This window comes from Lepidochelys kempii, chromosome 2 (assembly GCF_965140265.1).
Source record: "Lepidochelys kempii isolate rLepKem1 chromosome 2, rLepKem1.hap2, whole genome shotgun sequence".
NCBI lineage: Eukaryota > Metazoa > Chordata > Testudines > Cheloniidae > Lepidochelys > Lepidochelys kempii.
The window spans coordinates 30114809-30131025 of NC_133257.1; the positions used below are offsets into that span (position 1 = coordinate 30114809).

The window sequence follows — 16217 nt, forward strand, 5'->3', positions numbered from 1 at the left end:
AAATCAGTGTAGCCAATATTAAATGAATTAAAAACTGATTGATATATCAGCAAAAAAGTAATTACACTAGAGCAGTGGTTCCCAAACTTGTTCCGCTGCTTGTGCAGGGAAAGCCCCTGGCAAGGCCAGGCCAGTTTGTTTACCTGCTGCGTCTGCAGGTTAGGCCAGTCGCAGCTCTCAGTGGCCACGGTTCACTGCTCCAGTCCAATGGGAGCTGCTGGAAGCAGCGCGGGCCGAGGGACATACAGGTAAACAAACTGGCCTGGCCTGCCAGGGGCTTTCCCTGCACAAGCGGCGGAACAAGTCTGGGAACTCTGCACTAGAGAATCATCATCCAACAGGGGGTTTCTAGTGGGGCCTTGCGGGGATCTGTTCTTGGCGCAATGCTATTCAATATCCGTATCAATGATCTGGAAGTAAATATAAAATTACTACTGCTAAAATTTGGAGAAGACACACAAAGTGATGGAGTAGTAAATAATGATGAGCACTAGTCAGTTACACAGATCAACCTGCATCTCTTGCTAAAATGTATTCATGTGAACAGTATGCACTTCAGTGCAGCCAAACAGAAAGTCCTACCTCTAGGAGCAAAGAATATAGATCACACTTTAATGATGGGGGATTTTATCCTGAAATGCACTGACACTGAAAAGGACTTATGGCTCATGGTAGATAACCATGAGCTCTCAGTGTGATACTGTAGCTAAAAGAGTAGAGATGTGATCCTTGGATGTATAAGCAGAGGGATGTCAAATACGGATTTGATACTATGTCTGTATATGAAATTAGTGAGACGGTTATTAGAATTTTTGTACCCAGTTCTGGTATTCACACTTCAAAAAGTTGAAAAATTGGAAGAGGTTCATAAAATTGCTACAGAATTTGTTTTGAGGTCTGGAAAACATGTCTTGTAGTGGCATAGGCAGAGTGTTTAGTGATATGATGTAGTATAATGATATTTATTGGCATTTATGTGATATTACTTGCATAATGTGTTCATAGTTTTACAAATCATGAATAATGAGCCAATTCTAAACCAGTAGTAGTAATTATAATATTATTAATAAAACCCTTTTATACTGTTACTGCTACTACACACACCATGCACACACCATGCATTCTCTTTTTCTCCCTCTCTTGGTGTAGATATAAATATATATACTCTGATTTTCTAAACTGGGTAAGTGCAATCGCTTGCCTAATATCTGTGTGCAGTTTCCACACGTGTGTGCACAAACACCTAATTTGGACACACAATAACAGTAACCATTTATGCATATTAGGATGAAATGAGGCTTTAAATATTTTAATGTTGACTATGCATTATTATGAGCATTTATTACTGAAAGACTGAGGAGTGGTATCCAGATCTTATCTTGGTGTCCATAAGAGTTTCTATGTTTCAGAGTAGCAGCCGTGTTAGTCTGTATTCGCAAAAAGAAAAGTAGTTCTTGTGGCTCCTTAGAGACTAACAAATTTGTTACTCTCTAAGGTGTCACAAGTACTCCTTTACTTTTTATAAGAGTTTCTAGTGTTCCTTTTTTAGTCAAAAGCACTAGAAATCACTTTGAACTGCATTATAACTTTCCTTGTAGTTCTTTCTAGATAGGAATGATACTATTTAGGCTACATCATGCCCATCCTCAGACATTACTGCTTAGGCAGTAATATTTTCCAGGCTTAACTTCATCATAATTTATTGTTTAGTGAGGGCTGACAGTTTGCCATACGTATGACCACTTTGATCGGGAAATGAGAGGCAGGGCTAACTCTTGATTTGCATGCCCCAGCTTTTTTTTTTTTTTTGGGGGGGGGGTGTAAATTATTTCTTATGCCCCAAAAGTTCTCCCGTTTCTCCTCCTAATATTAATGCGGAAAACTCCTACAGTATGTTGCTATTATTGAGACTGTTTAATGACACTACCTTTGGCGACAATCCTCTTGTTCTACTCTGTGGCAGAATAGTAAGAAAGACCTGCATATCAACAGCACCAGAAAATTACCTCGAGCTAAGTTTTGACACACTCATTTGGAATCATTAAATATCTGAAAATTAGAAATTCTGCTGTTTTGAGGGCCCCTGTAATTCCAACATGTCTTGAGCATGTAATTACTGAAGTTAGTGTAAAATAAGCATTGGCAAAAATAAGCATTGCATTATGCTGTTTCCTTTTCCTTCCCTTGTCTTGCTTCTCCCCCAAACAAAAACAATAATAACTACAGAGTGTATATTTGGCAACTGCTTTTCCATGATGATTTAAGTTCCCTAATTAATGGGAGCTTTAATACACGAACATTGAAGTACATGGATAGATAATCATAAGTTAACACTACCTTCCAGATATGCTCTACCTGTGGCTTTGTGCTATTCTTGGATAAATTGGACTGAAATAGCATGGGAGATTTCCTGGATTTTCATAGACTCATCGACTTTAAGGTCAGAAGAGACCATTATGATCATCTAGTCTGACCTCCTGCACAACACAGGCCACAGAATCTCACCCACCCACTCCTATAATAATCCCTTGACCTATGTCTGAGCTATTGAACTCGTGATTTAAAGACTTCAGGGTGCAGAGAATCCTCCAGCAAGTGACCCATGCTGCAGAGGAAGGCGAAAAACCCCCAGGGCCTCTGCCAATCTGCCCTGGAGGAAAATTCCGTCCCGACCCCAAATATAGCGATCAGGTAAACTTCACTCCTCTGATGGTTAGAAACCTTCGTCTAATTTCAAGTTTAAACTTCCTGATGGCCAGTTTATATCCATTTCTTCTTGTGTCCACATTGGTACTGAGCTTAAATAATTCCTCTCCCTCCCTGGTATTTGCTCTCTAAATATATCAGAGGGATAATCATATCTCCCCTCAGCCTTCTTTTGGTTAGGCTAAACAAGCCAAGCTCCTTGAGTCTCCTTTCATTGTGGCAGTATGATGTGACAAACTAGAAATACTGTGACTTTTAAAAAAATAGTATTTTTATTAAATATGAAATAGAAAAACACAATCAGTACAATAGGTCTTGTACTTCAGTGTGACAGACTTTTGTATTAATAGCGGATGACAACATTAGACAAGGATAGGTAGGGTTTTTTGGGGTGGTTTGGGGAGTGCAGTAAGTTTGTGATTATGAAATAAATACATTTAATAGTATAGTAGAAAGAGCCTGAGACAAGACCTTGTAGCAGAAGCCTGGTGTGAGGCCTAAGGCCTGAACTAAAGTAGTGGTCAAGCTTTGCTGATAGAAAGCAAAGAAGCAAAGTTAGCAGAAGTCAGGCTCTGCCTGCTTGCAAGCTCACAGAACCTGGCAAGAACAGGGCCAATATTGCAAAAACCTACACATTCCTAAGAAAGGTTAGGCACAGGACACTTATGCAAACACATTCCAGAAGGATGGTACCAGAACACCCTGATACCAAGTATGGTAAAAACACCGCCCTCACAAAATATAACAGGAACACGCTGACCTCTCTTAAAGATAAGGTCAGAATGACAGTATAATGGATAGAGATGTTTTGATCAAACCAACGTGTAAAAGGTAATGGGGCGGTAACAACCCATGTCAGGGGGAAATAACTATGTCAGAGCAGCAAAACATAACTTGTTTGTATTGGTGTATACAAAAGTATTAGAGGGAGTGTCTTTGGCCAGCTTAGGGGAGGTGGAAAGTCCCGCCATTCACTGAGCTGCATCCATTGTCATGGGCATACATGTGCTAGTGTAACTGTAGACATCGATCCGGGGAGCTAGGCCTGTGCTTTGTCAACAATAAACCTGGCCGGGTGCCTTCCTAGCTTACCTAATCTTGTGGTTCACGCAAGGTCTGCTGTGCCAGCTACCTCCTCAAAGCTGGGAAAGCATACAGAGGGAACACAAGCAGCCAAACATCTGACAACAAAGAGATTTGCTGTTTCTGGAGCTATCAAATATCTTTTAATGCTGACAAGTAAAATGTCACCTTTAGGTTTCAGACTTCACAACTTATTCAAATGAATGAGGCATAGATCATCTCTCAAATATTTCAGGCCTTCTGCAGATTCAAGAAGGCAGCACTGCATAATTTTACATGTAGTTCAGATTTTCAAGGCTTTATTTTCAAAAAATAAAGCTAGAATTATTTTTTTAAGTGGAAGGTTTGATTAGGAAGCACAGTTCTCCAGGATGGGCTGTGCAAAGGGTGGATTTCATTGCAAACTCTCACAGAATTGTGCAATAGCTGAAACCCTGCCTATATCATAATAACATCATGAATACAATATAAAAAAAAAACAAACCCAAAAAACACCAAATGAAAATACCCTGTAACAGATCCTTTACAACTTTTATTTTTATTCATGTTAGTGATCTGTGGCCTAGAGAACAATTTACAGGGAGGATTAACTAGTTTTATTTAAATGTATTTAAAAGCAAGTGACATCTTCAGTCTTTTTAGAGTTGTAATTATATAATGGTTCATGCTGTTGGAATTGTACAGTCCATTTTTAAAACAAAGAAAATTAACCAAGGGAAAACCAAACTGATCTTAAAAATCAGATCTTCATGAAACTAGATAGTTTTGCTCTTTATAGCAGAATTGGCATTAATAAGAAAAGAAAATGTTGCAATGTTCTTATCAATATTTGATTAATTTGTTCAAATTATTCTAGGATGGCCAAACTTCAAACAGCTCTGTTCTTTGTGAAGATCTCTCAGTAATGATTATCCCAGATTAAAAACAAAAATACCCCTATTGAAACTGCATTTGATTGTTCTTGTCAGCATGTAATACATTTAAAAAAAAAATCAAATAAAAGGAAAGCCTGAAGGCACTGAGATAGCACATCTGGTACTACCACACAGATTTAATGGGTTCTAGGCTGACCTTTTGGAGATGGTGGACATTAAAAACATCTTAGACAGAGCTATGAATTACTTGGTAGGGTATTAGTTGCACTGTTCACGTCTTTCCTCCACCACCAGATCTATATAGTGGTATTAACAATGGCTATTGAGGCTTTACTGGCATAGCCTACTAGTAGTTCCCATTAAGGCATTGTAGAAAAGTGAATGAATGTAAATATCATTAATCCTAGATTATTCAGCACTAGATTGTACCAGTGTGGAGGTGGTATGTGTTGGGGGGCTTATTCCTTCACCCACTTACTTCCCTGGTCCTTCTCGCATGAACAGAGAGCAACAATACCCGAAGTCCAAAGGTGCAAACAATTGGATGTTTATTGGGGTGAACTTCCAGCAAGCATGATTCCAGTTTCCTTCCTTAGTGTCCCCCTTCCCAGCTCTGACACCACAGAGCCTTACACCTGTGTCCCTGTTCCCATTTCCCCTTTTAGCAAAACATGATTCCAATTTCCCCACCCCCATTCCCTGTTCCCATCTCCCCCACCCACACACCCACCCCTTAAGGTTATCCTGTCCCCCTTATTTTCAGGCTTGACTTGGTTTTTTTCACCTCCCTTTCCTGGAGGGCCATAATCTGAGTCTTCTAGTAGCTTGTTTGCTGACCAGATGTATTCATTATTTGCAGCTCCTTTGTGCCCATCAGCTAGGTAATTTGAATTTACACAGAGGCTTATTAGCTTGCTTTTGGATCCAAAGCTGTTAGCAGCTCAGACACTGTCTTAAAAGGGAAACATTTTACTTCCACTAGAGTTCTCATTACTTTCCACTTTCATCTCCTGCTCCAAAACACACAGAGATCTGAAAAAGAAAGCACAACCTATTGTGGCCCCTTTTGGAGCCCTAAGAGGATTTTAATTAAGTACCATGTTTTATTTGCATTTCTTTTACCCCTTCTCCAATATACATTGCACACGTCCTGGGAAAATGCACATTCCTTCCATACAGATTAACCTCCATAACATTATATTAGCCATATTAATTTTACACAAGGTGTAACTGCCTCCTCCATGCCCATAGACTTTTCATGCACACCCACCAAAACAACAATCTGATCCCCCAGAGCCACCCCAAAGCTCAGTGTTTCCATCAGTGTGCTTGAGTGATATTATACTGAATTTTGAGATGTGGCTTCAAATGGTAGATATGGCTTAGTTCTGGGTGCAGGGTGTGTCTTTTCAAGTCAATTATGGGATAAAGATGGTTCTAAACAGAAAGGTCACATAATTCTGAGCAGCATTTTCCACATGTCAGGTGGATGCTTGATTCTGAAATACCTGAGATTTAACTTCCTGCATGAATAAGGAGGGGAACAAAGAGAGAAAATCTTCAAATGATTTTAGAGCCTATTGCAAGGTGAGGAAATTACTGCTCCTGCAGTGTATTTTACCTAGAAGATGATTTATAAAGCTGAAGATTAAAGATGATTATTACACCAAGTATATATGTCTTTATCTTGGGCTCTGGAGAGCCTGCCACACTGAGAAATAGCTAGTCCTCTTGGCAAGAGGTAGACGAAAAGGATTGTCTCTATGGAGTGCCTACCCACGAAAACAGATACAGTCGTTGCTAAAGAATATAAATGAAACAGATATGAATGTTGACTGAGAAAGAGACTACAAACAGGAAATTAATAAACCAAGGGACCAGCTAAATAAAAATAATACAATAGTGTATATGGCTATCAGAGAGTCACTTATGTCAGTTTGAAACCCTAGATTTAAAATATATACCAGCAATGGCGGCTGCTTCTTCAACGCTTAGCCACAAGAGTCCAACATCTAAACAGACTTGATAAACCCATGTAATGGGGGGGGGTCTGCCTCTGGGCCGTCTCCACCCTTCGGTTAGTGGAATTTTATCCTAGATGTTACAAGCCACCCGGAGAATGGAGTTCACTGGAACGTCTTGTGGCATTCTCACGATATGTCCAAAAAGCGTAAGGCACCATCTGTGGACAATGGGCCCAGTAGCCTGTAGACCAGAGTGACCATAAGATGAAGTCATTCCACTTTATGCCCAATTGAATACGTTGGCATTTTGTGTGGAAAGCCTACAGCTTTGCCCAGTCTGAGTGGTGTAGTGTCCAAGTTTCACAGCATTACAACAGTACTGGGAGGATACAGCTCAAATAGATCCTGAACTTGGTTGTCATTCTGAGATGATGCTGGTTCCATATTCATTTTAAATTACCCATGGCAGATGCTGTGATGCCAATCTGATGGAGAACCTCTGTGTGAGAGTTGGAGGAACTGATGAGTATAGAACCCAAATAGCAAACATGGAGACCACTTTGACAGTTTCATTACTCAAAGAGATTGGAGTAGCAGGTGGACTTGGTCCTAGGTTTTGCAGCTTTGTCTTTGACCACAAAACATGAAGGTCAATCTTAGCCGACTCCTCCTCCATTTGCAGGAGTGCCTCGCAAAACCTGTTGGGGGTGTGTACTAGAAGAACAATGTCATCAGCGTAGTCAAAGTCTGAGAGCAAGATATCACCAAACTTAATGCCTATGGACCTGACGGAATGCTACATTGCACAACAAAAGAGTGCAGGGGCCAAGACACAGCCTGCCTGACACCAATGGTTCCATTATGCAGCTCTCTAATCAATTCCAGCTTAGTGGTAGGACACCTATGCCATTTAAGGCCTTCCATAGAGTGACATGGTCAACTGAACCAAATGCAGACTTAAGATGGATGAAAGTGATGTGCAGGGGCTTCCTGAACTAATGGTGTATCTCCAACAACAAGCGGAGGGCCAAAATGGCATCTAATGTGGACCTGCTCCTCAGAAAGCCTGGCTGTTGGGAGAGACACTTCCAATGTAGCAGGGGCTCCAAGCATGCCAGCTCCAATCATGCTAGCAGAACATGCGTAAACACCTTCCCTGGAACAGACAGCAAGGTGATCGGCCTGTAGCTCTTATATTCACTATGCGGTGCCTTGCCCTTATAAAGTAAGATCACAATACCATCCTTCCAGGCGGTTGGCAAGGTTCCAGTTCTTCACACCAGATGAAAGATGGACAGAAGTGATTCTGCTATCGGGTCAATAGCACATTTTAGCAGATCTGGGGGGATTCCATCAGTGCTGGTTGCACATCCGTTTTTCAGTTTAGAGATGGCATGCTTCACTTCATCCAATTTTGATGCTTTAGTATAAGTGTCTGGGTCTTGAACCACAGTGGCTGCCAGATCATCCAGCTCTGAGCAAGCCACAGCTGAAGGGTGGTTCAGGGCACTGTGATAATGTTCCACTCAGAGTGAGAGGATGTCATCATCAAATTTACATGGTTCGCCTTGGCTTTCATTCAGGATGCTGTTCATAGCGACTACCTCTTCACTGCCGGGGTTGCGGATCATGCAGAATGCTGGCTTTAAGTTGCCCCTGGCTAAGCCAAATTCAACATCATCCGCCCCTTGGTTATAATATTCCTCATGATCGCAGAGTGCCAGGGTTTTTAAATTTTCGCTTCAGCTGATTACGAGTGTGCTTATTGCCATGCTGGTGGGCTGTGACCTTCAATTTAATTATCTGGAAGGCCACTTCCAATAACCATGGTTAGCATGCTGGGCACCTAAAACCAATCATATGCTCAGCAGATTGGTGAAGGATAGAAGTGAACAGAGACCAGGCAACCTCCATGTCTTCCGGCAGGTTGGCTAGAGCTGAGAATCTATTGCTGACATTGATACAAATCCTGTTGGCTAAACCTGGCATGTGAAGTGTGTGAACTTCTTTATCATTTCAGAGGGCTTACCTGCTCTTTGGCACTTCAACACAATATGGGCAACCACTAGGTGGTGGTCTGTGTTCGCTGCACATTCAGCACCATGATATTCTCTGTCATGTGTGATGATGTGGTGCAACTCCTTGAGTGACACCATCGTGCGAGATCCATGACATCTGGTGTATGCATCACTGCTTTAACCATGATCCAAGAATGGAAAGATTCTGGGAGGCACAGAATGTGAGCAAGTGGCAAGAGTTATCACTGGGTGTACCTGAACCATAATGACCAATGACCTGTTCAGACTTAGTTTGTAAAGAGCCAGTAACTGCATTTAGGTTACCCAGGATCAGAAGATTATCATGTGGAGGGACTGTGGGTACTGGAGATTCCAATTGATCGTAGAAATGATCTTTTACTGAATCAACAGATTCTTCTGTCAGAGCATAGACTACTATGATAGCAAGATAACCATGCCGGAGTTTAAGACATGTCATAAGTAACCGAGAAGACATGGGTGTCCAGGTTATCAAGGAGGATTTAGCCTCACCTTCAGTATTAGTGCTACCCCCTGGGGCCACCAGAACACAGAAGTAAAGAATCTTCCACCTTGTGACATCTGTCACCAATCAGCCTTGCTTCAGTTAGGCCTGCAATTGATATGCCAAGATGGTCCATTTTACATGAGACAGTGACCTGATGACCATGCCTGTGAAGAGTTGCAACATTCCAGGTTGCAATTTTGATGGACTGGTGGAGATCTCAGTTACAATTGGATACATTGCCACAGTATACTGCAGTCGTGCCTTCCGACATCAGAGGGCATGCATCCCCAGGAGGGCTTCGGCACAAGCCCATCATATTTACACCAAGGGAAGACGGCAACAGCAAGGCATCTACTGCTGAGAGTAAGGCAGGGGTTTAACTGGATGCTAAGTTATTCATGGTCAAAAGCAGGGGTCAGCAACCTTTGTCATACGGCCCATCAGGGTAATCCACTGGCAGGCCACGAGATGTTTTGTTTACGTTTGATCATCTGCAGGCATGCCCCCCCCCTCCCCCCGCAGCTCCTAGTGGCCACAGTTCACTGTTGCCATCCAATGGGAGCTGTGGGAAGTGACACAGGCCGCAGGGACATGCTCCCACCGCTTCCCGCAGCTCCCATTGGATGGGAATGGTGAACTGCAGCCACTTGGAGCTGCGGGGGGCTGTGCCTGCAGACGGTCAATGTAAACAATGTCTCACAGCCGCCAGCAGATTACTCTGATGGGCCGCATGCTGAAGGTTGCCGACCCCTGGTCAAAAGCAAGAGCGAATGATTGTCCCAAAAAATACCTGGTCCCACTGAAATGAGACAGAGGCACAGTAATGCAACCCTTTTCCTCATCTACTGGTACTGGCTTCACACTAAGTGACCCGAGCCATTGAGTCTTTCTCAGAGACTTCCTTCACCTTGAATAGGTAGATGCAGCTGCTGCCCTACATCTTTGCTGCCTGTGTTAGCCATCATTTTCAGGGTTCTTTTTGGACCTGTCCACCTCACATGATGCCCAAGGTGATATTTTGAACAAGCTTTCATAGCTGATGGTATAGCTCCAATGAGTGATCCCCTACTTCAGATGTTACACCCCTCCACCACGATGAAGTACAGGTCAGACTCGGGGGCAATGGCTAAATTCTGGGAATTCCACCTGACACCGTTTCCAGAGGCGGATGTATTTATGCAGAATCTAATTACAGACACCTTAGGTTTAGCCATTAAAGCAGAATTTCCACAAGTAGAACCTAACAGATAAGCTACAGTAAATTGAGACGACAAACCAGGCAACCAGGGGACTGCCACCAGTGAAAGAATAGAGCTTAGAACACACACTGATTCAGAGCTGATGGTTTGTCTTAACTTACAATGGAGAGAAACAAGACTTCTTCTTTTACTGGCCTCTTTGCATTCCCACTCTTGGGGTGTGCTGATGGTTCAGGTTTCCCCATCAGAGAATTTCAAGAATGTTAATGTGTAGAGGTCATCTCAAAGAAGTCTGGTTATAGGTGAGTAAACTTCATTTCTTCTTCGGTTCACTTCTTCACATTCCCGCTCTTGGATGTGTGAATGGTGCAATTTGGACCATTAGTATATCACAAGAGTATGAATGTAGACGTCATCTTGAACTCCAGCTACAGTGAACAACTTTCATATTGCATGTATCCATATAATTTTAGAATGTTTGCATAAATTCTTATTGGCTTAGTATGATGGAGCTTTATGGTGAATTCTGTTAAAGGCAATCTTAAGAAATCATGTGGGTTTTGTTTGTTTTTCATTCTTACTTCTGAATTATCACTGCATGCAAATCAATGAAATCAAACTTCTGACTTACAGCAATGTAAACCTCCATTTTGAAAAGACAGAACAGTATCTATTAAGCACATTATTGCAAAGGCAAGTCAATTAAATTATTATCGGCACTAATTCATACTTCCACAAGCTGTTAAATTCTTTACCTACAACCCAGTGGCATTCAAGTATGTGCATAATACTATCCTGCCTTTGGAAACCTCAGAGAAACTATTTCCAGTGTAATCCCAATAACTGAAGAATCACCGGCAAGGAAAGCAAACACATCTGTGCTAATGACTTTGAAATATATTTGGTCCATATGGCTAAATGATTGTTACATGCAGTTACTATTACCACTGAATTCCAATAATTATATGGTTTGGACACCCTGAAAATTCTTGTTTGCCTCTCATTGATTTAAGACAAAATAGTGATTTAAAAATCCATTACCACCTACTGTACCAATATGATTAAAAAAAAAAATCCAAGTATTGTTCCTCTGATAATGGATTCTTAGATTTCTCTATTTCTTGTCCTTTTTTTTCTAAACAAAATATATATAAATGAATAATATTTTGATTCCAGTATAAAATGTCAGCCCCTTATAAGATTGCACTTGTCCAGTATACAATTACAGTTATATTACTTGAATTCATGATTGGCTTGTGGTTCAATTTCTCATGTAAGTGACTTTCATTCTATGAATTAGTTTGTGTTTGCTATCCTGGTGCAATCCGACACAATCTGTTTTATATCTGCCATTTGCCAGTCAGCTGATACACTGGATAACAGAGGCTTTGTAGAAAATGTAAAGTGAATGATTATCTGCACTGAAATTCAAACACAATTTGTGAAGCCTAATCTAAACACCCAAGGATGAGTTTACTGCTTACTTTGCTTTTTAAGGTCTGTGATGATGATGATGATGATAATAAATAATAACAAATAAAGGCAGCAGCAGTGATGAAGATAAAGTAATCACCTTGAGAAATGAGAACTTTCTAGTTGTTAACTGCATGACCATATACAATAGTCAATTCCTTAATGAATGGAATAGGTGTGACCACAATATAGTTGCTGTGCACTAGGGCCCCAATCCTGCACCATGCTCTTAGGGAATGTGAGTAGAGGCCCCTTCACCAGGGTCCCTCCTTCTTTTCTTCCTTCTCACACAGAATGCACATGGACATTGTGAATGGGTGGGAACTAGGGCTGGGGCTTCCAATGAACTCCCCATCCTCTCTGCATTTAAGCAGTCCTGGATATACAGAAACAATTCTTGCTGCTGAGAGATGCTCCCTCCCCCCTCCCCACATATTGCCCTGTAAGTGGGGTGGCTGTCAGAGCTGTGTTTCCAGCTTGGTGTTACCTGTTGGGGTCAGGAAGGATTTTTTTCTCTAAGGAATATAAGCAAGCTGTCCAGTGAGTTTTTCACCTTCCTCACAGCATCTTGTGGTCCTGGTAGATTGGGGTCCTAAGAATAAGGATAGTACTGCCTCCCATCTGCACAATAATAACAGGGGAAGTAAAAATATAAATAATTATTTTCATAACTTGTGGCCAATGTGCAGTCACAGTCTACAAGGTCACAGCTCCAAGGGTAGACCAGAGTATGTGATCCAGAAGGGACTGGTGGATGCAGTTAGCCTGAGGGTCAAGGGAAAGTCTTAAGTGTTCTGAGAATTAGCTTCCTCTTGTCCATACCTTCCTCATTATTGTAACTGTCAGTAATGCTACCTTAATGGTTACAGCACTTACATAATTGTCCTTTAAAAATAAAACCCAAACTTCCCTGCATGCTGTTGGGCGCACATAGAACTTTCTTTGTTCTACTTTGAGTGTGCTTGTAGGATGTACTAATATTTTCTTTGTATGCCTGTAAGCCACACTTAGTAGCATAACTGTATGATATGTAGTTTGTAAAGCCCACAGTCCCATCAAACTGGACTGCTGATAAACCCTACCAGATTGAAACTCACATACATGTGGTTGCATTTGTAACCTCGGTAAACCCTATTTCAGCGCTTAAAAAAAAAAACCCAAAAAACAAAAACAAAAACCCCCTGCCTTTGATGGTACTTGGTAATAGAAATCCTGAAGTGGCATGCTTATTGTGCTTGTTTGCAAATCATTATCCAGAATACTCTTCAAATTTAGAGCAGGTTCAGAAAAGCTCTGATGTTTATGCCATGGTAACAAACTTAAAGGATGTAAAGTTCAGTGACAAATTTGACTTTGTGGTAATTAGAAGATTGACTTATCAGAAATGTGACTTTAATTTTTGCTCCTATTAAAGTTTCCTTTGTGAACTCTTGCATTAAATACACAGTGTTTCTCATTTAACTCTTTGAAGACTCTCTACTTTCAAATGTTAGTAAACAGATTGCTGGTACTTACCTCTTTCCCTCCCCATTTACAGCACCCTGTGGAGGAAACTTGACAGGCTCATCAGGTTTTATTCTTTCACCAAACTTTCCTCATCCCTATCCGCATAGTCGAGACTGTGACTGGAGTATCACTGTTAATAACGACTATGTTATATCACTAGCATTTATCAGGTAAGCTGTTATTTGGCCATATTTTTTTTTTAATCATGTTTACATCATTACCATTGGTGGCTGCTCAGATCTTGATAGGGTAAGAGCTGATAATACCTAGAGCACATTAAGTAACCATCAAAACTCTCAGTAATTGTTACCTTTGTCAGCAGTCTCCGCAGAGACACCAAGGGCCGAATAAACAGAGACTTGAACACACACAGGGCTCAATCCTGCAAGGTGCTGAATATGCCCGTGAGATGCAGAAGGTCCTTAACTGACACTAACCAAACTGGAAGTGGAGGATGCTCAGCATCTTACAGGATCAAGCCTACAGAGAGATTCTCTCCATGACAAGGTCGGGAAGACAGAGTAAGCTAATTTGTGGGGTTCTCCCCTATCTGAAAGGAAGGACTTTTTTTTTTTGACCAGAGGGCTGTCAGTTCAGCACCTTTCATAGGAAATGTGCACATGAGATTAAAGCAAAACATTAAAAGTAGTATTTGGATCCAGTTTTATTAGCCCACATTGTTACATAAAAATATGGTTCATGTGAGTAATATTTTCCTGGATATTAAATTTGGTTTGTTAAACACCTCTATCATAATGCAGCACTTACTACTGTTTCAGAGAATTCAGAGAGAATGTTGCTGTCTGCATGGTATTATAACCATAAAGCAAAACCAGACACTTTCTGTGGAAAAGTATTTATTTGAAGTTGATGTTTATTATTAATTATTATTATAATTCCCAAAGATCCCAGTTGGGTTTGAGGCCCCATTGTACTAGGAATTGTTCAAACATAAGAGACAAATCTTTCCCTGATTTTTTTTAGTCATATTATAAAATTTATTGCCTAGTGATTTTTTTAATGTTTACTTTCATCTGAACTATTGCTCACCAATTACTTATTACTCAATAGCAAAATATGCACATTAAATAGATACTTTTAAGATATCAGTTAGAACTTTTACTATGTCCAGGTAGGCTTTTTACTGTACTTTATGTTCAGAAGTCTCAATGAGTCATTTGGTTTTTATAGATTCTTAGATTCCAAGGCCAGAAGAGCCATTGTTATCACCTGGTCCCACCTCCTGTGTAACACAGGCCATAGAACTTCCCCAACCACCTTCACAAAAAGATGTTCAAAACTCACTCAAATAGGAGGAAGAGAAGGTTGAGTATCTGAGCATTCCAGCTAGGTTGGTTGTAGCCAGACTGCCACTAACCCCCTGGTATTGTCCCAGATTTCTGGGACTAGGGTCACCAAAAGGCCAAGCACTCACAGTGCTGGAAAGTTCAGTTTCAGGGGATGGCATGTACACTCTGCAAGTAACGTTATACTGTATCTTAACACATCCCTCCCCAGGTTATAGCATGATGGGTCCACTGGAAATTAAAATCACTGAATTTTGCACAACTCTAAAATAAATAAAGAAAAAGCAATTTCTCTTTCTCTCACTCACTCACACATACATACCTCATGGTAATATTTTTCTATGAGTTTGATACTCTGAATTTAGAAATATTTACATTAACAATTATTATCTAGAAAGATATCTGCATGGTTTCCAGACTGGCAGGAAAATAATTACAAAAGATAAAGACATTTAAAAAAATAATAATTTATCATTAATCATCTTCACAAATCATTACTATTGAGTGTTTTTTGCCCCTACTTTTAGAAACAGTGTTGGTAAGTACTCAGTTGAGCTGATCAGAGTTAGGATATCATGCAAAGCATATTCTACCTAACATTTCTTTTCTTTTTAATGTTTTATAGTTTCAGTATTGAACCAAATTATGACTTCCTCTATATCTACGATGGGCTAGACAGCAATAGTCCACTAATTGGGAGTTTTCAAGATAGCAAGTTGCCAGAGAGGATAGAAAGCAGCTCAAACAACATGCACTTGGCTTTTCGGAGTGATGGATCTGTTAGCTTTACTGGTTTCCATCTGGAGTATAAAGGTAAATGCAACAGGTGTTCGGTTTTTTTTGTGTGGGGTTTTTTTTTTTTGGTTGGTTGTGTGTGTTTTTTGTTTTTATATTCTGTGTATCACAAACATGAACAAAATTTGATACAAAATGTTTTATCTTATGAATATACAGAATTACACTAAAATGTGCAATCTGAGGTATGAATGTAAAATTGGTTTGTTAAAATTATTTCTCTCATTCTGGAATGATTATATATGCACACACAGTTTAAGGTGTAATCTATCCGCAGATGGATTTCATTGTAAATGTAAATATTCAGTATGCTATTCTTAACCCACATTTTAAGACATTAGTTTACAAAGTAAAAAAACAATGTTCCAGTAACAATATTTAATTTAACAGTGCCTAATATACATGTGATACATTTATGTTGGGGGAAAAAAAGCTAATAAGAACCTCTGGCATATTAGCACATCAGACCCCTGTAAGGAATGCTGATGAGATGCTGAAAGCTTTAAAAGTGTTAAATCTGTTAGGTCAATGACCTAAGAACAACAAAGAAGTCTTGAAATAGACTTTTACATGATGGTCCATATTAGATCTCTCTGAATTTGGTCTTAACACCATAGACTATAAAGTAGATCTTTGTATATTTATCGTAGGCATTCAAAGGATTGTCACTGCCTTGTTAGGCGAATAATGCTCACTGTAAAAAGTTCCTGAATATGTACTTACCCAGTAGAGAACAGTGAGTCCCAATGGATATAAATCATACCG

At 40.3% G+C, this 16217-nt stretch overlaps 1 protein-coding gene across 5 annotated transcripts in view; it reads left to right on the forward strand.

Annotated features, from left to right (window-relative positions):
- CSMD3 (CUB and Sushi multiple domains 3) overlaps positions 1–16217 on the forward strand; it is a 1204651-nt gene that overhangs the window by 864449 nt on the left and 323985 nt on the right. For all 5 annotated transcript variants that reach the window (XM_073330296.1, XM_073330291.1, XM_073330295.1 and 2 more), the window contains 2 exons: positions 13382–13520; positions 15283–15470. In XM_073330296.1, the coding sequence (XP_073186397.1) occupies positions 13382–13520; positions 15283–15470 (327 nt within the window). The remainder of the gene's footprint in view (positions 1–13381; positions 13521–15282; positions 15471–16217) is intronic.